This window comes from Melanerpes formicivorus, unplaced genomic scaffold, assembly GCF_026170545.1.
Source record: "Melanerpes formicivorus ecotype bairdi unplaced genomic scaffold, bMelFor1.0.p_v2 SCAF_1, whole genome shotgun sequence".
Lineage (NCBI taxonomy): Eukaryota > Metazoa > Chordata > Aves > Piciformes > Picidae > Melanerpes > Melanerpes formicivorus.
The window spans coordinates 19,946,232-19,974,014 of record NW_027142353.1 but is presented as its reverse complement, the minus strand read 5'-3'; the positions used below and the strand labels follow the sequence as shown (position 1 = coordinate 19,974,014).

Here is a 27,783-nt window from a genome sequence, read left to right as displayed (position 1 = left end):
CACTAAGCATATTTCCTCAGTTTCAGTTGGGCTACAGGGGCTTAATAAAGAACATTTAAAGAAAGTTTAGAAAGTTAGCTTTTTTTATAGAAAGCAGTGGTTCCAGTGCTGATGCTATCCCAACTGCTCAGGGAATGTGTCATTCTCCCAAGCAACCACTGGAGTGACGCAGCTTCCTTGGGATTGACTAGTCACAAGGTTCTGAAAACCCCTTACTCAATCTTTAATATATATTTCTCTTTTTTTTTGTTGGGTGGTGGTGTTGGTGGTTTTGTTGTGGTTTTGTTTTTTAATGGTGGGGGGAGAAGTTTTTTAATTAGTTGAAGGCACATTCTGATCAAACTTATAAAGCTACTTAACTTTGTTTTTACAGACGCCATCCTGCAAAGATTTCATAAGTGTTGATGATACCCCAGAATGCTTAAGGCTGCATTATCAGCTGCAGAAATATTTAGGAATAATCCTGAAGTTTTTGTTAGCCTCTTACAAGGTTGAATGTAGTACATAGTCCTTTTTTTTTTTTTTTTTTTAATATAAGGTTTTAAAATATAGGATCATAAAACAGTCTTAATCCTTCTGAGATTTAATAAATAGCTTCAGAAAATGCTTAGTACTCAGCAAATTATGTTTTTAAACTCTTTATGAAAATACTGTAGCAAAAGTATTACAAAGGCAGGGATAGTAATCACACCTTCTACTAATCAGCCACTGTAAACTTTGTGGCTGAATTGAAGTGTGTAAGGTGAAACTTTTATTCTCTCTGTCCATATTTGTGCTGTATTATTGTAAAGAAATAAAGGAAAGTAAATTGGAAAAATACCTTTCTCGCAAAGGTCATGATCAAAACTGCAAACTGGAAAAAATTTAAATACAATCAAGTTCTTAGATTAATCCTTTCATTTTCAGCCTTTTTTCTTTCCTAATCCCATCAGCGTTAGATCCTACAAGTTCACAAACTCAAATGGAAGGAGATTTACCGAGTTTAGTTCTCAAACTGTGCAGACTTCAGAGCCATAGTGAGAGTATTTCCCTGCCATAAACTCCGAGTCTGTTTAAAGCTCTTTTAAAATGTGTTTTAGCTGTCTGTTGGGGGTGGTTCTGCCCTCTACCTTTTATGGAGCAATTCCTGACTACTTAAGCAAAACATACAAGCGTGCTTTCTCTCTGATAGCTGTTTCTGAAAATTGCCTCGCACACTGTCTCTGAACCTGTCCTGTCTGTGATCAGAGATTGCATGTAGAATGCTGCTGTTTCATTACACACACGCACGTACATATACAAAATTTTAAAGTGGAATTTGTGGGGTTTATTTTTCAGGGCAATTTTTTTCTGATGTTACAAATACCATGTTTGCTGTGCATATGAATCTACATTGATTAATTTAAACCCTATAATCTTAGTCTCATGTATTTCATATTGCATGAAGAAGGCTTGCTGACAAGAAGAAACATTTGCAGTGATGGGATCATGCAGTCTTTGTCCTAGCATGCAGATGGGGGAATACGAGTTATTTTTGCCTTTCTGGTACAACACTGCTGCACAGGAGCAAAGTAAAATGGGACTATGATCAGGCAAAGCGGTAAATTCAGACACAGGTGATAGACACTCTGTCCCTTTGCCTGGTCAGAGTTGATCCCTGAGGCAAGCCTGCATCAGGATGCATGTTGCTTCCTTGGCAATGTTTGTGAGATGGGTTCTTCCTCCTGCCATTTCCCTGACACCTTTGTAGACCTGGCCTCTCCCTCAGTTGTCCCTCACTGGGACAGTGATTGAGGAGGCTGCATTTTCATCGTTCCATTTGTTTCATCATTTTGGCTTTCAGGGAATGAGAGTAACTGCATTCCTTTGGCAGTGCCTGAAAACTGGAGGAGGAGGTGCAGCTTCACCCTGTCTCCAGTACCTCTCAGTTTGGACAGCCATGGCCAAGCCTACTTTCTGTAGTATGAAAATTACACTGCATGACACAAAAGAGCCCAGTGATTTATACATCAGGAATTGCTTTTCTTGCCATAACGTTTCATTGTTCTTTTCCCCTAAATCTGTAATTATATGTCTTTGTCCTGCTATGTGCTGCTTCACAACAAATACAATTCTTACATAGGCTTTGTGAGTGAAAATAATCCAGCTCAATTAACACAGATCATAAACTTGCATTGTGTGACAGCAAGCAGTTGTAAATGATGGATTTGAAATTTGGGGCATCACATCATCCTCTTCTCTAATAAGTTCTACCCCAACACTACTACATGCTGTGGGCTCCTGTTGCCAAGACAGAGGTTGGCGGTCACTGAGCCTACAGCTTTGTTCTGCTTGGACCTTAACACTCTAAATTTAAAGTTTCCAGGAAAGCTGTCTCTGAATAAGCTAGATTTACTATGTGCGCTGTTTAAATGCTAGCACTTGGAGAAGGGTGTTCATTAGGCATCAGTTGTTTCAGTCATTTTTTCAGGCTGATTCTCCATTAAGGAAGACCTTTGGAAAAGGCTGGCAGGCAGAAGAAAGAGGAAAGAAAGTCAGTCTTTTAGGTCTGTGCACTCAAGGATGTTGTGTTGTTGGCTGTAGTTCTAAAACGCGCACTTCTTGGCCTTAATTGGAACAACTATATCTTACAGAGAAAGAAACAAACAAACCTGCTGTAGCTTTTCTGAGTGTGAGAACAAGGCTTCTCGTTTTGTGAGTGAATCAGTACTCTAAGTAATTATTTATATTCTTCTTTTATGAAGAAGTGGTGAATTCGCCTATAATACCAGTAGGAAAGTTACAATATTGAATTTGTGTAAGAAGCCTTTAAGGCAAAAGTACACTTGCGTTTCACTTGCAGCATAAGAAATAAAAGAGAGCTAAAATAAAGGCAGTAATGTTGGGGTTTATGAGGAGAAGAAATCACTGTAGTGTAGAGTCACGCTGTCATGGAAAAATGTTTCATCAGAAGCATGTGTGGTGCTTTGGTCAGGTAAATCTCTGTCCACCCCAGGTCTGTAAGCATGATCCTAGTGAGTGACTGATACTGCTTTGTAATATCAATCAGCACCTTAATATGTTGTTAAGTCTTAAAGTTGTTTCCTTTTCTACATGGCTGCTCAAGGTGTTTGAAAGATTAATCATGTCATTCTCCCATGTTCAAAGTTAGAAAAATATATGCAAGAATAGTAGAAATGTTACCAAAGCAGAAAAACAGGATTGTAGGCCACCAGATTTTGTACTAGATGTTGTAAGTGGCCAGTTGTGGAAGAAATAGCAGTGTCTGCCAGAGGTGTAAAACCTAGAGTTCCTGAAACAGGAATAAGGAGTAAGAAATACAATCCATCTGTACTTTGAAAGATCTGACTAAACATCTTGTTGATTTTATATTGAGCCAGGCCTGAGCTGTTAAGATCTGGTTTGCTCAGTTATTTTGGTTTTGGAAACTATGTGTTTGCTCCTTTCTGTCTACTGCAATTGCTACTTCTCTAGATGAGGTTTTATCAAGGTTCTCACTTTTTTTTTTTTTTTCCCCCCTGTTTTAGATTCCTTCCTGGACAAGGATTGGTACTATATCCACAGATAGGAGACAAACTGGATATTATATGCCCAAAGGTGGACTCTAAAACTGTTGGTCAGTATGAATATTATAAAGTCTATATGGTTGATAAAGACCAAGCAGATAGCTGTGCTATTAAAAAGGACAATACACCTCTACTCAACTGTGCCAAGCCAGATCAAGATGTTAAGTTTACTATCAAGTTTCAAGAGTTTAGTCCTAATCTCTGGGGACTGGAATTTCAGAAGAACAAAGATTATTACGTCATATGTAAGTTAAAAGTATCAGTTGTTTATTCTTTTAAATAAAATTGTTTGTTTTGCATGTTGTCTTGTACAATAGACGCAAACCAATAAGAGTGTGAATGGGTTTGTATTTTTTTTCTCTGAAAATATTTTCTTGCCAACATATTTTTGACATAATTCCTGATTTCTGTGGAGTCTCTCTCTCTTTTTCCTTTGGTATGTGTAAACCAAATTAGATTGTATTTCTATGCCTGTAAAGGGCTTCTCCATTTGTCCAGTATACTCTATCCTGCATTCATATGGAAAGCTGTGTGCAGGTAAACCATGGTGTGTTTCCTGCTCACAGGTCTAGTGTTGTGCCATGCCTTTGGCCTTGCTCTCAGATGCTCTTATGCCAGGAGCAGGGTTAGGGTGGCCTGGCAATTCTGAACTGAGGCATCCTACATGAGATGGCTGACCATTGCTCCAAGTGGGCCAGGGATTCTCACAGGAATCACCTTTTGGCTTCTTTGGAGCCAATTTTGATAGTGTTGTTTTCCCACAAGGGTTGCTAGTGGGCTCTAGTTGAACGTACCTAGCCACAAAACTTACCATGTCCATACAGTAGCTAGAAGAGTTATTAGGCAAAACCTGGACTAGCATGATTGTGCATTTCCTTTTTTTTATGGTCCTGCGCTTGTAAAAAGAATGACTGTGGTATAGGCTTTGTGTCCAGCAATATAAACTTTGTGTAAGTTTTGATCTGACCAGGGATTTATGACTGAAAGCGAATCTGGGGGTAACTGCTGTGTTTAGTGATTTGAATTATTTATGATGTATAAAGTTAATGATGTGAGTCAGAAATCAGCATAAGGCAAGACCTCATCAGGACAACAACAATTTACATTACTTTAGGTTTGTAGTATAATAATTACTTTAGGTTGTGGATCTCAGCCTCCTGGGGACTTTTGAAGTCTGGAGCAAGGATCACCAGTTAGTAGGAAGTGGACAAATTCTGTGGATGGGCATTTCTGTAATTAAAAGGAGGTTTCTAGGATCATAGAGTAGTTAGGGTTGAAAGGGACCTTTAAAAGTCATCTAGTCGAACCCCTCTGCAGAGGGGGCAGGGACATTTTCAACTGGATCAGGTTACTTAGAGTCCTCTCTAACCTGACTTTGAATGTTTCTAGCAAAGGGGCATGTGCCATCTCTCTCTGGGTAACCTGTTCCAGTATTTCACCACCCTCATTGTAAAAAACTTACTACTTCTACCCAGTCTAAATCTACCCTCTCTTAGTTTAAAACTATTAGTCTTTAACCTATCACAGCATACCCTGCTGAAAAGTTTGTCCCCAAACACATTACTACCACTTCCTTGAATATCGGACAGCTGCTGTTTCATGTATTGCCTGTCACTCTGATTGTTTCTGAATTAAAAATATGGTAATTTTACAAGTGTTTTGAGCAAATATTTTTAAAATGGAAATACATTTAATACATTTGAATTCATGCTTAATTCTCAGTTATCCATAATACTGCACACTCTCTATAAAATATGTTGTACATCACAAAAGCTAAGAATTAACTGTATTAAAACTTAAATATAGAAATTACTAAATAATAGTTGAGAGCTAAGAAACACTTTGGTGGTGGGTTTTTTTTGCGTTTTAAGGTTTGAAAAAAGATCACTTAATTTAGGTGTTTTCCCTGTTTAGTCAGGGGGTATACAAAAACCTAATCCCATTTACACAGCATTTAACTTTGACAAACTTACCACTGAAATGCAGTGAGATTTATGAAGACTTACCAACTGCAAGATTAGATGTTGAGAGAGAGTTGTCTGTAACTTCAGTGGAAATGTGCAGCATGTAAATGATCATGCTCAAATAGCTGGGTTTAATGATGAAATACATTCAGTACTTTGTGCTGCTTTTAAAAACCTCCACAACAGACCAGCTGTAGTGCAACAAACGGAGGTTACAATTACTACCTGAAAATTATGGGTATAAGTGGAGTTTTCTGATACCCTGTCAGTTCTGTCATATCTGTGTCATGGATTTACCCAGAGAATTACTAAATATATCTCATTTTTCACTAGTTTTGTATCATTATTTTATCAATGAAACATAATAGACATTGCATTTCTTGGATGATTACAGTATAGTTTGGTTCAAAGAACTTGCTCAGGTTTCAGCCTAATGCCTCAAAAATCACACTGGCCTTGCAGTAGTAGTGGAGTGCCTTAGGATATTTTCCCTATTCATTCTGACATAAACAAATGGCTAATTTATCACTATATTACTATCATACTAACTGAGCAGGGGTACATATACGTTTTAACAGGTTGGACAAAAATCCCCAGCTCTGAAAACCCAGCCATCCTGAAACTTGTGCTTCTTTTGTCATTCAGGAACAAAACAGTAAATTTAGTGATGTAATCTCACAAATGCTAAGAGTGGTAGAAAAACAGGCCAGAGCTCAGGACTCCATTTTAGAGATATTGGTGTTAGATAAGATTTCAGTAGTTTGAATTCAAAAGCTCATGACCTGAAATGGTAAACGGGTGCAAATCGGACCATAAATTGTTTGTGTACATCCATATTCCCACACTTGTTATGTAACAGATGTGCTTTGGCCCAAAAGGTGAATGCAGCATGTCTCTCTCCAACTGATACAGTGATTCCTCCCCTGTCCCCTCCCCTGCTCCTTCCCCGTGCCCCTTCCCTGTTTAGTCTGAAGAAATAGAAGCTCAACAACTGCCTCAATCTCTCTCTATAATTACCTTAAAGGTAGCTGTATCAGTGTGGGTATCAGTCTCTTCTCCCAGATAACAAGCATTTGGATGACAGGAAATGGCCTTGAGTTGTACTAGGGCAGGTTTAGACTGGCTATTAGGAAAGCGTGGTCAAGCATTGGAACAGGCTGTCCATGGAAGCAGTGGAATCACTGTCCCTCGGAATGTTAAAAAAATGTCATGGTTAAGTGGTGGACTTGACAATGTTAGGTTAGTTAGAGGTCTTTTCCAAGCTTAATGATTCTATGATTCTGTTCTGTGATCTTTTCCCTTGGCTAAGGAGCATGAAACAAACCCCACACAAAACTTAATCTTTGCAATGCTTTGTTATGGCTGCATCTACAGCCTAATCTCATGCTGTTTACAGCGGCAGGTTGTTTTCAGCCCTTTTGTATGTTTTGTGCATCATCATGTACCTTTATCATCTTGCCATTATTTGAAAAGAGCTTGTTTCTCTAAGGTAATGATACGTGTTTTGTGGAGCTGTATTAAACAGTAAAACCTCTATTCAGTTTTAGGCGTTTAGTCATTTTGTGATGAAGAGTTATAACACAGGATGAAGCAGTTTCCTGAGCCCTGTGTACCATTAGGGAAATGTGATTACACAGGAATCCTTCAGGACATAATTTCTAGATGTATTCATGATAGGTATAGCAGAAGGACATCTTTCCTACTCAGTATTTGCCTAAGCATATACAATATGCAACTTTTCTTATTCTACAGTTCCCAATTTTTAATACAAGTGAAAAGGTAGATGAGTTTCTGTTTTCACATTTAATGATATTTTAATCCAAAAATAACCTAATCAATTTCTTGACAAAATATTCCTCAATATTCAAAGAATACTTGTGTGAACAGCAGCACTTTGAAAGATGATACTGAATGGTATTGTCAAAGTGAGTAAATGATGTATCAGTGTCCTTACTTTTCTTTTGTTTGGTATCACCAATTTTTAGTTCCTGGGACCATAATAAATTAATTTTCCTACAGTTACCTGATTTCAGCAGAACTGGGGAAGGTCAAATGTACTTGAGATCTCAGAAGCATTAATGTTAGATTATCCGAAAATGTGTCCATTTAGCTAACATATCATGTCTCTAAGGAAATCCTTAATTAGATATGTGAAGGAAGATACATCCTGCCCAACAATGAAAATTTCTGTCTGAAGGGCAAAGTTAAGCGGAAGAAGGTTGTGCAGATTTCCACTCTGATGTTTGCATGAAAAAGTTTTTTATATCTTTGTATGGTTAGGGAACAAAGCGTAATATTCTGCTGTTGTGGATTGCTCAGAATGAGCAATGGGGATCTCAATAATAGGAGATTGATCTGCAGGTACTTGGGTCCTGGTATAACTCCTTCAGTACCTCTCTCTGATGTGGCATTTCTGACATGTGAGCATAGTGCAAATATATATAGTATGCCAAAGATGTTTACTTTCTGTGAACGGGAGGTGTCATGAGCCCTTGCCAGCAAATGTGGCCTTTATTCAGAGGGCACAGAGAACACTCTGGTATCCTGTTTTCACTGAAGGGATGCCCTGAGAAAGCTATGTCAGAGGCTTATAAAGGAGCAGTACAGTGCTTCTTGCCTTTCAGCCACTGTTACGCTCCTGAGCTGGTTTGGCCAAACCAGCATGTACTCTGCGTACTTACCTCTTCTTTTGCATAAAGGAAGTGTAGATTATGGGCTGACATCATCAGCATTAAAAAATAAGTCACCTGTAATGAAGTCTGTATTTGTTCAAAATTTGTAGAAGAGTGGCTTGAGATTTGGGGAAGGGGCAATGGAATGGTCCTAGGAAAGGTCCCTCAGATGCTTGCTCTGCCTGCCACCTCGTTAGTGAAGGTTGCCAAGATAATGATGCTCGTTGGCTTTGACACTGGCAAAATAGAATATGCAGCTTTCCTTAAATGTTTGTTGTCAACACTTTTTCAAGTGACCCACTTAGATAATTGGCCTGTGGCTTACATTAAAAACCATATATATATATTAGATCCCTGACTGATTTAAATGTTTATACGGGCTAGTAGCACTATATTTTGTATAATTGCTTTAATAGTACTGTGGCTTTTAAAATCAAAACAATCCTTCTGAAACTGCAGTATTGGCTGGATTTGACAAAATCACAAAGCTTTTTATGGTCTCACTTTGTCATTCTGTTATAATTAAAGGGCAGTAATTGAAGAAGAACACATTAAAGCACAATATAGATTGTCCTGAAATATGTCTCAGCTGGGAAGAATAAATCTCTTTATGTGGCCAAATATATTTATATTAAAATATTATTTTAGTATTCTGACTAAACAGTTTAAACACTAGCTAATCTGGCTGACTGGGCATTCTGACACTTCTCTGAGGCAGGTTTCAGTCCACAACCCCCTGCAACCTCCCTAACACTTAGTGAGAGCTACCTGAAAGGAAATGGTGTATTTTCCTTTGTCTGGAGGTTAATTTGGAACTAGCCAAAATGAAGACAAAATCTGTATCAGAATTTCAGTTCCATTTTTCTTGCAGCAACAAAGACATTGGTCATGCTTTTTGGTAAAGCTTCAGTGGTCCAGAAATTAATTGCTACTTAATTTTTGTGGTGATGGTATTGATGAAAGCCTGTGTGATAATAGCCACCCTGATTCCAGTTATGCAAAGATCACTTTTATTTTATTTTCTTTCCTTTCTCCTTCATACTCAGAAAATCATTTGTTCTTATTGTAAAATGATACCCAGATGTCAGTCTTTGATTTTGCTCAGAATCTTTCAAGGGGTATATCAGCAGTACCACTTCGCTTGTTGAATTAAATAGAAATACAGCACATACAAATAATAATATTATTTGAGGGAAAAAAATCACTGTGCAGCTTCAGATTTCTAACAGAATCTAAGATCTACAGGATTAGTGGAGTGATGGTCCTTTGGGGTTTTGTCCCAGACCACACAGGTCTTGTTAGAGAATAAGGCTATTTCAGATTGATGGACTTAGTTCATACTAGGTGCTATTTCCTAGGCAGTACTGACTGTTTATCTCCTTGAAAGTAGACAGAGATTGTTCAGCAGGAAATCTGTTATTATTTCTGTATTCCTAAGGGAGGGAAATGAGAGATAGGAATACTCTGTTAATTGATGGTGTCTTGTGAAAAAATACATTTATCCTCCCCTGAATGCCCCAAGTATTCCAGATAGATATGAAATCAGGTGAAAATGAAAAAAGAGTTATTTGGGAAATAGGAATTAAACAAGTTGTAACATTTCATAGGACACTGTTTGGTATTTTTAGCTACTATTTATTTTTCTGATTGTATTTTTTCCTCATAAACAATTTATAAATATTGCAGACAATATATTTAAAAATAAATAGACAATATTCTTACTTAGAAGTCTTTATATATGTAGTATACATATTAACAATAAGGGACACTCGGAGTGCTTTGTCAAAATCAGATTAAACCCTGATCTTGTATGAGTTGTATATGTTCTTAGATTTACATATCTTGTATTTACATGTTACATAGTTTTTAACAGGACTACACACAGAATAAAGATGGGTTGAGCATTTATTTTATGCTTTATATACAGGGTATGAGTAATTGCTTAAATAAAGGGGGTGTGGCAACATATGCCATGCTATGATGAAAGTATCTGTCTGAACTGAAGATAGGAAGCACACTAGCATACTGAGACATATTTGACTTTCATTTTGTACCTAAGTTTGGTGATGAGCATTTACCTCATCAAGTGGGATGATCAGTCTTTATTTTATACAGTTGCTTATACTGTATCTCTCATGTATTACAGTATTTTAAGTCCTAAAATAAAAGACTGGGAGCTGCATAAGGGTTTTAATGAAATTGATTGAAAATACTTGCCTCATTAAAGTCTTTGCACAGCTGGACTGGAGGAAAATGTACTTTTACCTGACAAAAGTATATTTTTAACATTAGCTAAAACCAGCGTTGAAACTGTTGAAAAACAGGGTTAAATGTCTGCTTAGACTTTATTTCATGACTTTAGTGAATCCTGGAAACTTAGAAGAAAGAATTTCAGGATTTATTTCTGATAAATCTGACAATAAAACTAAGCCCTAATGGGCAGTCTTCCAGTTGCTTATTTTTTTTTTTCAGTCCCAAGGAAATAATTGAAATATTTCTGTGAGTAAAATCAGGATTAGGCTTAAGGTAGTTTTAGCAGCTCTTGGAGAAGAGTCCATATTAAGCTGATAAGGATGGTTTTAAAAAGCATGTTAGGGTCTTTGTTAGCATAATTTATCAGTTTTCTGTTCAGTGGATATAGAGAGCAAAAATAGCTAAACTCCAGCAGCAGACTAGTTCCTATGTGCTCGCTGGGCTGCTGTGAGAGAAACAGACGTCTGAATTCCAATCCTGCCAGGGAAACCAAGAAGGATTTATTTTAAAAGTATTTAACATCATCACATAAATTCATTTAGACCAAAACAGTGCAGTTGATCACAGAACCACAAAATGGTTGAGTTTGAGTGACACCTCTGGAAATCATCTAGTCCCTTGATTAAGCGCACTGCAACTAGTTGCTCATGCTTGTGTTCCACCAGGTTTTGAGTATCTCCAGCATTAGGGACTCCACAGCCTGCCTGGACAACCTGGTCCAGTGCGCTCTCAACCCTCACATTCAAAAAGATTTTTTCCCATTTAAACAGCATTGCATGTATTTCAGGTTGTACCCATGGCTTCTTGACCTGCCGCTTGGCACCTTCCTTTACTGCCCTCACCTGTTGTTTTATACAGGCAGATAAGATCCCTTTCAGCATTTTCTTTTGAGACTGAACAGTCCAATGTCCAAGTCCTTAGCCTTGCCTCCTATACAGATGCTGCAGTTCCTTTATCATGTCTATGAGCATCAGTGCAGAGTAGACAGGAAGGATCACCTCCCTCTGGCTACTGTCAATGCTCTGCCAAATGCAGCCCAGGAGGCTGCTGGTGTATGATCAGCTGTTTAGGCCACACCTTGAATACTGTGTCCAGTTCTGGGCCCCTCAGTTTAGGAAAGATGTTGACTTGCTGGAATGTGTTCAGAGAAGGGCAACAAAGCTGGTGAGGGGTTTGGAGCACAAGCCCTATGAGGAAAGGCTGAGGGAGCTGGGATTGCTTACCCTGGAGAAGAGAAGGCTCAGGGGAGACCTTATTGCTGCCTACAACTACCTGAAGGGAGGTTGTAGCCAGGTGGGAGTTGGTTTCTTCTCCCAGGCAGCCAGTACCAGAACAAGAGGCCATAGTCTTGAGCTGCACCAGGGGAGGTTTAGGCTGGGTGTTAGGAACAAGTTCTTCACAGAAAATGTGATTGGCTGTTGGGATGTGCTGCCCAGGGAGGTGGTGGAGTCATCAACACTGGAGGTGTTTAGACTGGATGGGGTGCTTGTTGCCATGGTTTAGTTGATTAGATAGTTTTGGGTGATAGGTTGGACTTGATGATCTCAAAAGTCTTGTCCTACCCGACCCCACCTGTTGGGAGACTAGTGGTGGCCCCAGGCAGAGATTAAGGGTCAAGCGACTCACTGTATTACCTAACTTGGTGTCCACCAGAACTCCCCAGTACCTTTTCTGTAAAGCCACTTTCCAGGTGTTTGTCCCCAGCATGTACTGAAACTCAATTCCACTTGCTGTCCAGAGGCTGCCACAGCAGATGTGGTAGCAGAATCAAGACATTAATTAAATTATTTGTGTTGTAAAAGGGAAAAAAACCCAATCAAATAATGTTACACTGTTAAAACACTAGTGAAATATTAGTAACTGTGTGAACATACTTACTACAAGTATTGGTTCTTCTGTCTAGTTATGACTTTTCAAAATCCGAAACACTGGAGGATTAACATACCCACCTCATCAGAAATTCGTAAAATGAACAAGATGGGCCTGTGTGATATTTTCTAAAGAAGCTAAGCTCCTTAATTTCTTCTGGCATGTATATGAACCAGAAATCCTGTAGCACCTTGGAAATTCAGCAGTTGCTTTATGTTAGCAATATTCCCTCATTAAGTTTTACTCCATGCGTATTTTCAAATTCTAAATACAAACATCAGCACACTGCAATGAAAACAGTGCTTAACTTCTGATCATCTTTGCCAAGTGTACAGTCACCCAATGGTATCATAACTGATCTCAGTACTGAGGTGCCAAACTCTGTGTTGCTGAAGGATAGTTAGATGATGTAAACAGCTTTTTGTGTTTTGCAGTAAAGCACACTATTGTTGTGCTTGATGCAAAAGCAGGAGATGAAGGTATTTTTTTATTGAAGCAAACATGTGGAAAATTGCTCTGGATTGTTATAGTACAGAGCATCTCCCCTGAAAGGAATGAAGTTCATCTGTAGGGCAAACTCTGACTGTGGCACTTTATTAGGGTTACTCCTGGACTCGGGGTGGTCAAAACAAATAACATCATGTCCATCTGAACTGTTATAACCATGAGACTGGCACATTTTCTCATCTATAGTGTTACATTCTGAACTGTCACTAGGCATTAACTCAGTCACTGGTGAAGTCCTACCACCTAGAGATGAACTCTGCCTCAAAATGATGTTTTCCACTTCAGTGCTACTCGTATAGCAATTACTGGGTCATTAATATCATTGCATGCAATTAGTGACAGTAGAATGAGCAAGAGGTTTGTTTATTTAATATGAACTTTCACTATAACCCTTTCTTATCCAAGTGCTGCAGAAACCAGAGAGATTTTCAAGGCAGATGAACATCCTTGAAGAGTGGTGGTGTGTTTGTACAATGTAGAAAATAGGTCCTCGTTTAACGTTGGAGCTTCTGCTTTTGTTTCCAGCAAGCCTGCTTGTCATTAGCAACAATTAGTGTAACTTAAATGCTAACTGGTTTGATTAGTTCTGTTTAGATGAACTCTTAAGCAAAGCTTGTTGTGGTAGTGGGGAGATATTTTTTCCTCATCCAATTTTTGCTGGGAGAATGGATAGACTTGCATGAAATACCTGTTTGTGGTTGGTGGAGATAATTAGCTAGTAATCTGTAACATACTTAACATCCTTTCTGATATATACTGAATACTTCACAATTAGTGTGTTTACATCTAGAATAGAATAGAATAAACCAGGTTGGAAGAGACCTTCAAGATCATAGTGTCCAACTTATCATCCAACACCACCTAATCACCCTATCAAGTCTCCTTCTGAACACCTCTGCCACAGTTACTTCAGCACTCACAATATATAATTTGTTTATGTAAACTAGAAGTAGCCATGTGTACAGTACATCATTATCTGACAGTATTTCTTGGGAGTATGTGAAATACAGAACTTGAACAAATGCTTAACTGTAATGGAAGACTTAAATTGTCATTCATAATGAAACAGTATTAAGATGCTTTTAATGGATTTTTTTTTTTTTAAATAGAACCTCTAAATCATTCCAAGATAATTTTGAAAAGGGACACTTGACAGCATTGAAGCAAGTAGGATTTTGTTGTGGGTGGGTGAATGCTGTGACTTTCTCTAATGGATAAATCAGCAAATAGTTCACTGTTAAGTATACTTCATCTTTGATATTCCCTAACCCAGAGATTAAATGATGCTGGTTTTTAAATGATGGGCATCAGAAACCCATAGAAGCTCACAGGTTTTTTTATACTTTCCAATTTCATCTTAACTCACAGTTTCTTTTTCCCTTTATGGAAAGACTTTGTTGGCATAAAGGGTTTGTTGTTTTTACCTCCTATATTCTTGCTATATGATGACATGTCTCCCTGGAATTAATAGAATCATTCCGAGTGCAGGAAAGAAGTTACATACAAGAACTCTCTCCCTATTTTATTCTTAATACTTGGACAGTACTTCTCAGTTGAATGACATGAGAGGCAGGAAGGAAAGTCTGCAGATTTCCAGATGTGTATCTGGAATTAAAAAGTTCATGCATATCAAGGTGTATTATGTTACAGAACTGGTTGCCTGTGTCCTGCTTGTGTTCTCCACATTACATTATGAAATAATAATAAAATCTGTCCCTCTCTTAGCATACGAATGAAAGCAGAGACTTTTATGGGGAATTATATAAAGACCCCCTGTATCATGAGTCCCACATCATAAATACCACAACTCATGTAATTCTCATTTGGACAAAACACATTTTAGAGCAGTGGTTGGAAAAGTTTGAATCAGAGTTTCACTTCAGAGCTTTTGTCTTTTTTCTAGGCAGGAAAAGCCCTATTTTTATTTTACTTCATTTTCTTCTGGTATTAGCTTGACTGGGGAGGTTGTTGTTGCTTACTTGCTGTCCAGAATAAGCTTGTGAATATATATTTGTGAAACTTGTGTAGATACAAATCCTGAAGACATAGAACATTTGACCTAATTTAAGAAAGCACAAGAATGAGAAGAATTCTTGCCCTTCACACAGAAGTTTTGCCTCCTGTGTGGATAGACAGAAAAAAAGCCTGGCTTCAAGAGTTATGAAGACTATAAGCTTTAGTTTAATTTTCAAAAATCTATCTTAATTTGAAGAATGTGTGGAATAAGGTTGAGGGAATGAGAGTTTCTGAATGGCCTTTAGGTTGAGGAACTCCTCAAGATTTTGCTGCCATCTCAACTTTGCAAGTAGAGCAAATAAAATCCCAGACATGTTAGAAAAGCACAGAATTATTGGTAAACTGTGTTTATACACTTTTCATGAGTGTCTTAGTTTCCTAAATTGTATTAATTGCACAAATGCAGAAGGATTTTGTCCTCTTTCATTAAGGATCCTTTCTTTGTCTCTATATGATCAGTAGAAAAGTTAGGATGTGATTTTACTGTAGATTTAAACACAGCACACTGACAGTACTCCATACAACTATTAGTTTTAGCACTTGTTCAGGTTTGGGACTGCTGATAGTTAAATTTTAGTAGACAGTTTCTTTTTTTTTTTTTGAAGTAAAGGTTTCAGTGTCAGTCTTAGTTTTTTTTTTTGTCACTGCAAGCAAGGGTAAACCATTAGTTGCTAGGAGTATATTACTATATTTATCTTCATTGTAAACTGCAGTTCACAGAACACAGTGTTTGCCAAACTACCTGTTCTTTGGTTAGTGGCCTGAACAATGCTTTTTAGTTGTTTCCAATCTCCATGCAGATCTGGCATTGCTAGTAAGTTGGGGGCCAAAGGGGGGCAGGAAAATAAATTTAATTTAATTAAAACACTTTTTCTGTTACTATAGCTTCTTTGTTCTTCATCCCTCACTGGTCTAGAAACAACCTCCATGTTGTGATCTGTGATTTGTGGTTTCACAGTGTGTGATTTCTGGTGTTCTTAAACTTGCCCCATAAATTTAGATAATTTATGGGAAAGAGTCATTAAAAGAACCAAAATTAAATGAAAGCAGGGCACAAATGCACAATGCCTGTCCAAAATAATGTTCTATTACTTAATAAAATAAAAAACCCTCAGAAGCTTTACATGCACTTAGTAATCCTGTGAGTGCATAAGAGATCAAGTGCAGCTTTGGTTTAAGAATAACTTCTTCCTGCTGTTGGATCTAAAGCTTTTGTGGATTTTTACTGGTGTTTAGGTTTTTTTCTTTCTAAGCACAGCTAGGGAAAAGTGGAGATGAGTAGGGTTATTTGATTTCATATAGCTCTGATTCTGAGAAACCTGTTTTCTGACACTAAATCAAGTAGTATTTTAGCAAAAAAAAAAAAGTGTTGAGAATCACTACTATTGGAAAGCACTGATCTACTTCAAAAGCTTGTGTAATTCTCATTTTTCTATTAGCAGATCCCCACCAGCAGCAATACATTCTTGCTTTCTTCATCAGTGATATGTCTTTTGATACACTGCCAAATGACAGCACGCTGAAAAGGGACAAACCTAATTTTGTCTCTGCCCATTAGCTGACATATTTTCCTATAGTCTGTGGTTTAAGGTCCCTTTAGTTTTCACAGGAAAATAAAGCATGATGATCATAATTTCTGTCTTCGGCTATGTAGTCCATTTCATATTCAAACTCTAGAAGTAAATGTATTACGAAGTTGTGGTAGTTCAAAGGATGTGACATGGAATTTGTAAGTAGGTAATGTTTTTCATAATTCTAAAAGATAAAAGTGTGGGTAATAATTGTGACAGAATTAAGAGGCTGAGATTTTCATCTGCTGGTCTTTTAAGTAATTGTGTTGATGTTTTTTCATTTTGTGATGTGTTTTTTTTAGGAGTGAAAGAAGTTGAATTTTTTGTGACTGTGCCTTCATTTCTGATCTCTTTGTGAATGAAAAGCTATATAAAGGCACAAATCCAGCCGCTTAATTCTCCATCTGATTAGAGCAATGTTACCAACCTGATAGGCTGAAAACAGCCAAGATCCATGCATTGGCTTAGCCTCCTGGGAGGCAGAGTAATAACAATCAAATGAAGACATATTAAAATGTAATATTACTTCCTCTCCATGGGGACTGTATAAGAATCATAGCCAGGAACTATTCTTGTCAGCTGACTCTCCTTTGCTCACTGATTCCCTGCTTCTGCATTTATGACTAAAGCATTTCATGCAATAAACAAGAGTTGTGAAGTTTTAAAAGCAAATTAATGTAAAACATCACAGATTGATCTACATAAGTTGTAGGGGTTTGTGTGTGATTGTTTGTTGGGGTTTGCCCTTTTTTTTTTAAATAATACATATATTTTGAAGAAGGCAAGGCAGAGCTGGAATGGTTCTTTGGTCTGAATAATGTCATGTCTTCTTGTGTAAGGGAGAATATATGTTAAGGCAGTGTTTTAAGAAACTGGAAAAGTAGACTAGCTTCTTCAAAGTAAGTATGTATCAGCAGGCTCTTAACTATAATTTCATAGCAAGTAATTTTTTTCTGGAAGTTGAAGACTCCAAACTCCCATTCCTTACAATATAGCAGCTGCTGTTGCATTGAAAAAATGCAAACACAGTGTCTGTGTTCACAGAGATCAAACATCATTTTTGACTGACTGCTGTAAACATTGTCTATAAATTACAACGAATTTGTCAGAAAGTCTTAAAATTAATAGAGATTTTAAAACAGTTATATCTGTTTATCTGCAGGCATGACTAAACTGTTGTCTAGCTAGCTTAGTGTGCTTTTGACTGCATTTATTAATTTTGCAGTTGACACCAATGGAACAGAACAGGCCTGAGAAAATCAGAGGTACCCATCCCTCAAAAGATACAAAAATATTTTGTTACCTGTTTAGCAACATCATACTTACTTCTATTTTCCTATTTGTTGCTGCATTAATGCAACATAAAATGTGGGATCCTGAGAACATTCTGTAGTCACTGTATATTACTTATGCTTAGTAATGTTAATATCGATGTATTATCTAGTCTTCTTTAGTGCAGGGCCATGTATGGCAATTTGCGAGCAAATGCTTCTAAAACACAGCCATATATAGAGCTAAATATAAAAAAAAACCAAGCCTGTTCTTTTATATATATGTATATATGTGTGTGTATAAAAATAAACTGGATTAATTTGATCATCTAAACACACCACAGAGTAACATTTCCATTTTACATGCAAGCAATTTGTGATACATTTCTGTGTTTATTCTCAGAAGTCTTTGAGCCTGCATCTGGAGCTCTACTCATAGTGAAAGTGTCTGTGACACTTTCCTGTAGAAGTGAGTGTGGTGGAGGATCTTACATGCTAGCAAGTATAATTTTTATTTGGAGATCAATATAGAAAGGCAGCAAGTGTTTGAGGAATATTTTGTACTTGCTCCCTTGTTTGACTTCTGCACACTAAACTGTCAAGGGACATTAGCAGTATGAAATTCTGTTTTCTCTGATGTCCCAGGTTACCTTTTTTTTTTTTCTCTCCTTGCAGCTTTTCAAAGCTTGAAACAATGTGTTTAAAGCTACTCACTTTCTTCCTGGTACACTAGGGATCTCTGAGGTTATATTTCAATAGTCTTAATGAATTTTGAAAAATAATTTCCTCTAGTGGCCATGGATAATTGTCAGTTTAATTACAGGGAGAGGCTGAGATGGAAACTTTGCTTTGTCAATGAAATGCTTCTCTTTGAAATTCTCTGGTTCTCAGGATGTAGCAGTCTCTACTCTGAACTGTAACATAGGCTTTTCGAAAACCCCTTGTTGAAGAGCTGTGGAAAAAAAGTGAACAGTTCTGCAAATTCATTCATCTGACATCAAAGCTATGAACACGTTCTTTTAGCAAGCAAGCAAAGCAGACTGCGCTCGCGCATTGGCACACAACTAGACTCATTGTACATCTGGACCTTCCCCTTTGGAGACTATTTGAAGTAACTTCGCATCCTTTTTGCCGTCTTACTTTCTTGTTCTGTACTGAGGTCAGACTGCATCCTCTGCATCTTATTGAGGTCTGCTGGTCTGTGGGTTAAATGGATAGACCATTAAAAAATAAAATGGCATTGATGTGCAGAAGAAGCATAACCCCTTCAATTAAAATCACATAGAAGGTGTTTAAGGAGATATGCAACCCCCATCACCTCGATTGAAAAACAAATGAATAAAAAATGCAAGCCAAAGTCATTTTGTATTAGTTATACTTTGAGTTGATGCTCAGCTTTGATGTTTCTATTTACTGCTTTTTTCCCCTTGTCCTTGTGCTAGTACATTGGCAAATAGGTCATAAAACCCACTTTCAGTAAAGACACATTTGATTTATGTCTAGAAGTGGTTCATAGTATTGATTTTTTTTTTTTTTCCCCCACTGGAAAAAATAAGAGAAAGCAAAACTATGTGTCTCCATTATTTTCTGAGCCTGGCAATGCATTGGCACATTTCAGGTCGTCTTTTACCTTGAATTACTCATTGTACTCTTTTATATTTAAAAAAGTCGTCGTCTTTCTTTTTTTTTTGGGGGGGGGGAAGGGAACAAAACCCCACAAAGTCGTTGTGCGTATGGGCATTGTCATGTTTTTAGGAGGGAAGGAACAAGAGGAGGAGCTAGGAGGGACCACATATAAGAAGAAGGGAATTTTGGGAAAAGAAAGCACAATTTGGGAAGTTTGTATGGCGGCTGTAATTCGAGTTAGTCACAAAAGAGGCAGAAGTGGAACAAAAACAAGAAGCAGATCAAAGGCTAGGAAGCAGGGTTCAGCAGTATGGGGTTTATATCTTTACAGCTAGAGAGAAGATTAGAGCAAGAAAAATACTACCATGGGGCTAGGACGACATTGTGAAAGAAAAAGGAAATATACATAGGCTGCATTTGAAAGAAAATCCCCAAGGAAGGGAAAAAGCGAAGGAACGAGAATTAAAAACAAAGGTCCAAGCAGTGTGAAGCCCTGAGCTGAAAGGAGAAGGGCTGAGGCAGGAAAGTGCTGCTTAAGCAGTTCAGCATAGCCACGGCAAGCAGTGAGCTCTGTTATCTCCCATTTTCTGCTTTTCTCCAGCTGGTGGCCCAGTGCCAGTGTATGTGCTGGCATCTGCTCATAGCTGTGTTTTGGGCCTTGGATAAACAGCTCCAAGAAACAATGATGAAATGTATTTCCCCAGGACAACTGGGGTGGGAAAAACCCTGGTGCATTCCCTAATTAGCAAAGCCAGAGTCCACAATCAGTAGACATCCCTGCTTTGCCACTGTGGCTGAGACACCAGCGCACATACAGGCACAGCCAGTGCTTGGCACAGTGCAGAGCAGTGGTGATGCCCAGGGTCAGGCAGCTGCCAAATAGTTTTCCAGCAGCTGTTGGGTTTTTTGCGATCAACAGCTGGCTTGCTGCCTGAGGGGGTGCACCCCTAGACCATGACTCAACAGTTTGTATTCTCCAAAGGAAGTTGTACTATGCTCACAAATTGCATTGCAGTGTCAGCTTGTGGCAGGGCTGCCTGTTTCCCACCAGCACCTAGATAAGCGAGAATAATATAAATGCAGGGGAAAGCACCCATTTGTTTGTATGAGCTAAAACTCTTCCGTGAGAATGCAGCGTTTCCCCCCTTGCCCTCCCACCCCCACAGAGGTTCCTCAATGCTGAGAAAAGTGAGATTGTACTTTAAAATATTAAATGGTTTTCCAATCAGTGCAGAATCTTAGCTTTCACCTGGGTCTTTTGTATGTGTTCACTTTTTCCAGCAGGAGATTTGTAATAGAGGAAGCAGGTGTAAGGTGGTGATTAGAAAGATACTGTTGGGGAAAAAAAAAAGGGTGAATTTTCAGTGCTTTGCTTCTCTGAGCCTGCCAGGGCTTCCTTTTCAGCTGACTCCATCACCTTTTAGCAAGGTACTGTGTTGTCCAAGTCAGTCACTCAGTCAGTTGTGCATGGAGAAAAAAAGATGGCTGTGTAAATCTGAAACGTTGATAACATATTTCTCCATTTGTATACATTGTATGGCTTACTAGTGTATTCATTCATTTGGCTTTCAACATTTCACAATGTTTCATAGGTCAGCCTGAGCAACAAGAACAGGTCTTGGTAGATTAAAAGACTTCTGCTTTCAGATACTCATGTTCACATCACTTTGCCTGTTTATTTCCTGGTTGTTTGTTTGTTTGTTTATTTTTATTTTTATTTTATTTTTTAATCAGCAACATCAAATGGGTCTTTGGAGGGCCTGGATAACCAGGAGGGAGGGGTGTGCCAGACAAAAACCATGAAGATCCTCATGAAAGTTGGACAAGGTAAAGATTATCTGCTGTTTCATTAAATTACTTTGATCAGTCTCAATGTCATTTTAGTCTTCAGGCTTCTTCTAGTGGTGTAGAGCAGAGAACCAGACAAGTCTAGTGTGGTCCTTCCTCCCTTACAGTCTGAAAGCAAAGCCTATTTTCTCTTCTTTGGCTACTGACAGATTTCTACAGAAGGAGGGTTAGTGTAATAAGATCTATTCATTGGAGAAGTCTCTAGAAGGAAAGGTCACCTGGGAGTAGTGTATTTCAGTCATTTTTATTTTTATTTTAAAAACAAAAGCCACAACTCTAATGCTTAAAATTATTTAAAATACATGAAAAGGGGGCAGCTAATATTACTGTAGTTTGCTTATTATGAATTCTGATTACAGAGGGTTTTTTGTTCATTGTCTCTTTTCACATATAGGTAACCTATTGTGCAGGAAGAAAGAATTATTCTTCTAAGTAGAAGTTGGTTTAGTAGTCAATCAGCTTCCTCAGTTAAACTGAAATGTCATCTGCAAAGCTTTTCTTGCCAATTACAGGAATCCCTATAGTTTCTGCAAGTGGCCTCACATTTTAAACCTCTGCAATAACCAATACAACCATTTTGCTTTAAAAAGAAAATTACATTCTTGTATCTCCCAGTCCTCTGCATAATGATTCTTCTGTTCAAAACCATTCCTGTCTCACAAGGTATCTAGAGCCATCTTGTAAGGCTCTGTACCATCAAGTGCTGAAGCAGCATGAATCGTCTTTCTCTCCCCTAGATCCGAACTCGGCAGGGCTACCCCGGCACACGGATCCCACCAAGCGCCCTGAGCAAGAAGCAGGCACCAATGGGAAGAGTTCCACCACCAGCCCCTTTGTAAAGGACCACTCAGGTAGGTGTGGTGAAGCTCCCATCTGGGATGGGGCTCTGGTGGAGTTCAATTGTTTTTCCCCAAACGCATTTTGTTTCACCATTGAAGTGCCAGGTAAACAAATGTTTTCATACTGAGATGGAGCAAAAGCCAGTTCTGATGCTCTGGTGGATGGTGTCTGGAAGCTTCTCTCTTCCCTCTATCATTCTGCAGTGGAAGTCAATACCATCATGTGAGAGCATCACTCATTTACAGGAAAGGTTTTGGATAGGACGTTCTATAAGCAGCTTTACGATGGTGCTAACATTTAGGTGGTGCTTTACATGTAGTACTCTGGCAGATGAACAAGTCATTTTGTCTTCCTCTTCCCATATAATACATTATCAAGCAGTTCTCAACAGCCATTTATAAAGTTTATTTTCAAAGGATATATAATTAATGTCCTGGTCTTTTAACTGACCCTTTATAGAGTCTACACATGAATGGCTGATCTTTCACTAAGCTGGTTCCAAACAAATATCTTTAGGATGCATTTCAGATGTGAGGTGAACAGGAAAAAAAGCTAACTCTGAAGATCTAAGGTCTCCAAAAGAGCAACTCAGTGAACTGGGAATGCTACGAAGCACAACTGGCTTACCGATGATCACGGGGTTCTTGAAAATGGCTTCAAGTTTTCATTCCTAGCTCTGTCATTAGTTAGTAGCCTAATGAACCTTTGATATGGCAGTCATTGAGCAGGTTTCAGCCATATCCTACAGCGGTTCTAGCAGTTCACAGTTCTTCCACCTGAGAGCGAGCATCAAGTGAGCGAAGTCAGTTCAAATTTTCAAGTGAGAAAGTGTCAAGTGAGCGTTCACTTAATTTTTGTGGCAAGTAACATGACAGTGTGATGGCACCAAGTACTCAACAGGCTGTTCAACATGTGAGCTTTTCCTGACTACCAAACGTGTGGTGTAGTTTTCTTCTAAGTTAATGTAAATAAGGACAAGCAGACACACACCATGGCCATTTTGCTTGTGTTCCCTGCTGCCTCAAGCTCCTTTGTTTCATTTGCAAGCAAGAGGAGTCCATGTAAAGAGGTACTAAGGGCAGTTTAACTTAAATCAATGTGTGAAAGATAAAATAGCCAAACAATGTGAGACCAGTTGCCCTGAGAATAGTTACTTCTCTGTGTTATTTCCCCTTACAGTCCTATCCCACCCCTCTCTGCTGCCTGGGACAGGTCATCATCTGTTAAAAGATGTGGTATGCATCAAAGGCTGCCTTGTCAATGCCAGTCCTTGCTGGTGATGGATGATGATGTATGTAACAGGGTGGCTTGGAAGCATCACAAAAGTGAGACCAACAGACACAAAGTCTTGTTTAATATTGATTGCTGACTTCAGCTGTTTGCATTTAGCTGTCTAACAGGGTAATTGGTTTGTCAAAGTTTAGCTGTCAGTTAATTCTTCCGGTCTTGCTTACTCTACACATTTTTAAGCAGCGTAAATGGGTCACAGGATGGCAATAACTTTTGTCTGTTGTATTTCCGTTCTTTCCAGGATCTAGCACAGATGGCAGTAAGGCTGGGCATTCCAGTATACTGGGTTCAGAGGTGGCCTTATTTGCAGGGATTGCATCAGGGTGCATCATTTTCATCGTCATCATCATCACTTTGGTGGTTCTTTTGTTGAAGTACCGGAGAAGACACAGGAAGCATTCCCCGCAACACACAACAACTCTCTCACTTAGTACATTAGCCACCCCAAAACGCAGTGGCAACAACAATGGTTCTGAGCCCAGTGACATTATCATTCCTCTAAGGACTGCAGACAGTGTCTTTTGCCCTCACTATGAAAAGGTCAGCGGCGACTATGGACATCCAGTGTACATAGTTCAAGAGATGCCTCCTCAGAGTCCAGCAAACATTTATTACAAGGTCTGAGAAACACACAACCAACTCTGTGGTACATTTGATTCATAGAGGAAACTCACTGGTCAGATGCTTTCCGTTGGGGTTTGTGATGATGCCTTGTGTGCTAGCATTGACTCAAGCACAGGGGGGAGAAGGTGACAGCTCTTTATCCAGGAGCCGACGCAAGCTGGACAGCTTACCTAGTCTGTAGAATTCCTATCTTGGTGAATAAGTATTCACTAAAAGCTGGAAGACTTTTACGTAGAAGATGCCCATTCTGATTGCTGTACTCTTGTTACATTCATCATCCTCAAAGTCATGTGCTGCGGGTGTTCAGGCCTGTACAAAAACCAAGGGAAGATGGAGTGATCTATGGATGTTAATAGCTCTAGGCATCCTGAGAAGGTGCTCTAGGATATACCAACCTTGAAATGCAATCTTCTGACTTTTTGTCTGTCTCAGTGCATACTGGATTTGTCACACAGACCTTAGTGTCTAAGTAAGACTGGTTAAAGTTCTCTTGCTTTTAGTCCATCACTGTTCCATTTGTTTCTGTAATCCAGGGCTCTGCCATCATTCGCATAAGATTTCCTTTCACTCCACCTCCTGAATCACTAATGAAACATTAATGTTTGGAGATGTGTGCTCCATCCATCTGCTACACAGCCTCACTTGAATGGGCTAATGCATTTATAGAAATTGTGTTTCATAGTAAGGAGCCTTCCAGCCAACAAGTTAGGCCATCAACAAAGTCAAGAGCAGGACTGGGTGGTGGAGGGAAGGGCTCACTGCAGTTGCAGTTGAATACTGATGCCTCAAAAATAGAAACTGGAAAGAAAAAAAAAAAGAAAGCAAAACCATTTAGGTAGTACAGCACTTTGGTATGCTAAGTTTTAAGAGGCAAGTAGGAGACAATAGCATACACAGTGGATTAGGGCTGCATTTGAAGGATTTTGTGGTAACCAAATACCAGTGTGCAGAGAACAATAGTACCTTCAGTAAAGTAGAACAAAGGGTTATTGTTAGTAAGTGAACAAGCTTAGAGAGGACAAGACAATAGCAGGCCGCTGAGAATATATTAGGGCAGAGCTCTTGTGGTACTGGCAATAAAATATACAGCTTTGAAGCTGTAGTGGAAACGTAGTCTGCTTTGGATGACTTCTAAGCAGGCTCAGCTGCTATACTATCACATTATACTAAACACAGGGAGAGCATTTAATAAAATATCAGAGAGCCAGATCTGGCCAAGATGATTATAAGCCAATGGGTCAAACGAGCTGTTGCTGGTTCTGTGACTGGTAAAATTGTGAAAAAAAGAAACCAAACCTTTCTCATCTCTAAAAGTTAAGACAGAATTTCTGTCTGACCAAGTCTTTTGACACTTTGGTTCGTTGTAGTGCTGTCCCTGCACAGTGAGTGTAGGTACTGCGACTGACACAGCCATTCATTGGTGCTCTGTTGCAAAGTTAAAGCACATATGGCAAACCTCTTGCAGTCTGTAAGAATAAAATAAATTATGACACTGAGATGGAGAAGGAAGATATGTCTTATTTATAGTAGGTGTATAGAACACAAGGGATATAAAGTGAGAGTATTTTGTTCATTCTTTCTTACTTCTTTTGGTTTACTTTCTTTTAACTAATATTTTGAGATTGCACAGAATCTACACAAGAAGATGTGAAACTCATTTGTGGCAATTAAATAGTCTTAACTTGTCATCATTTCACATATATATGTGTGTGTGTACATACATATATTTATATATGCATACATATGCATGTATGTGCACATACACACATGCGCATGTGCGCACACACACACATATATTTATACACTCACACATTCAAAACCAAAAAGAAACTGCTTTGGGGAAAAACATCAGCCATCCACAAATAACAGTGGGAGCCTATTAATAATAATAAATAAAAATAAAATTCAACACGTCTCATAAGAGAAAACTAGGAAATAAAAGGCCCAAAATATCAGCAAGCGAGTGCTACTGCATCACATATTTAACAATGACAAGATGTGCCGGCATTTATTTTCTGTGTTGTGTCGTATTTTCCCTTGCCTTACAGGCTGATGTGTTCTGTAGATTTCATTGAGGTTCATAGAGGGGGGTTTCAGGTTAAAGTTTTCTCTTTAGCATGGCTATTCCCTTAAAGCTCCCACCCTGGGGAGCAAATAAAAAAACCTCTGCTTTCATATGTGCTATGCAAATAGACATTTCTAACGTAGTCGTGTTACTATGGTAACACTTCGCTTTCTGATTTGGAAAGAAAATGTAGCAACAGCATGTTGGGGTTCTCAGACCTCCAGTGAGCACCTGCAAGAAAAAAAAAGAAAAAAAAAAAAAAAAGGAAAGGAAAGAAAGAAAGAAAGGAATTTATCATAGAAATGAAATGATCACTCTCTCTGTTTCCTGAACCTGAAAATGATATTGGGATGTTGGTCCAAAAGAGAGAAACAAAGCAAAAAATATCCCAACCCATGGTTCTGTGGAAGGTTACCATGGTGACTAAGTACAGTACATATGTAATTCTTTTCAACAACCCTTCCTTTCTGTGATTCCATCCATACAAGGTTCTCTTGTAAGTCATTAAGATTTTGTTTTGGGGGAGGAGGAAAAAAGATGGGTTTACTGATATTTATCTTTATTAAATCAAATCTATGCTTCATCAGTTGGCTACATTCTAGTTATGTACTAAACTGTGAAAAAAATCATATTAATTGCTCAAGAGCAACCTGCAACCAATTGGAAAAAAAAAATGTACTGTGCATCTGTTTTGTGTCTGGTGCAGAATTATGACAATCTACCAACTGTTCCTTTATTTGACGTTGGTCCAGCTTTGAAAAGTTACTGTAAATGCCTTGCTTGTATGATCATCCCTAGTCACCTGACTTGAATTTGCACCATCATGTCTAAGTGAAGATGCTGTAAATAGGTTCAGATTTACTGTATATGGATTTGGGGTGTTACAGTAGCCTTATTCACCTTTTTAAATAATAATTAAAAAAAACACAGTAAAATTAAGATAAAAATCGCTTTTCTTAACCAGATTGTGTATATAGAGCAATGTTGGTTTTTTATAAAGTCTGAGCAAGATGTTTTGTATAAAATTTGAATTTTGCAATGTATTTAGCTACAGCTTGTTTAAAAGCAGTGTCATTCCCCTTTGCACTGTATTGAAGAAACAAATGGTATAAAAGGTTGCCAAATTGCCGCATATTTGTGCTGAAATTGTGTACCATGAATATTTATTTAAGAATTTCATTGTCCAGTTTGTAACACAGTATTATGCTTGAGTTATAAATAATTTTTCTTCCTTTTTATTTTTGTTTTGTTTTGTTGTCTGTTTGGGTTTTTTTGTTGTTTGTTTTCTGTTTTAAAACTAGCCGGTCATAAGTTGGAAATCTGCTTTAGTTCCACATTGCAATTAGTTCCCAGAAAAGGAGAATTACAAAAATGACATTCCACATTTGTTTCAAACTGAATTTGTTCTTAAAAAAAAAAATAAAATATTTTTTTTCCTATGGAAACTTTGCCTTCTAAGTATTTTCTTCTTTTGATTTGTGATTTTTTCCTTTTTTTAAAGATGAAAATAAATAAGAAAGCCACCAAGTCTGCCTCCCTCTACCCCTCCTTCTCCTCTCTCTTCCCTGTCTCTCCACCCTGATTGCTCCTTATAGTACACTGATTTCTGTTAACCTGCTTCTTTCCCAGATATTCTCTTACATATGTCAGCAGATTTTAAAAGCACGTTTGGGGTCTTACACCCTTCGAAGCCAACGAGCTTCAGTTGGGTGCAGTAGCCAGGTTGCCTGGGTGATCTAGGAAGTGAGATTATAACCACTGAAATAATTCCCAGACATTAGAGTGGATTTATACTGGGAGTAGAGTCAGAGAAGAAATCACA

At 38.3% G+C, this 27,783-nt stretch overlaps 1 protein-coding gene across 1 annotated transcript in view; it reads left to right on the top strand.

Annotated features, from left to right (window-relative positions):
- The window catches only part of EFNB2 (ephrin B2), a 46,158-nt gene extending 18,772 nt beyond the window's left edge, over positions 1 to 27,386 (top strand). The window contains exons 2-5 of the mRNA XM_068169463.1: positions 3,507 to 3,790; positions 21,029 to 21,121; positions 21,880 to 21,993; positions 23,514 to 27,386. Of these exons, the coding sequence (XP_068025564.1) occupies positions 3,507 to 3,790; positions 21,029 to 21,121; positions 21,880 to 21,993; positions 23,514 to 23,896 (874 nt within the window). The 3' untranslated portion in view covers positions 23,897 to 27,386. The remainder of the gene's footprint in view (positions 1 to 3,506; positions 3,791 to 21,028; positions 21,122 to 21,879; positions 21,994 to 23,513) is intronic.
- The last annotated feature ends 397 nt before the right edge of the window (positions 27,387 to 27,783 follow it).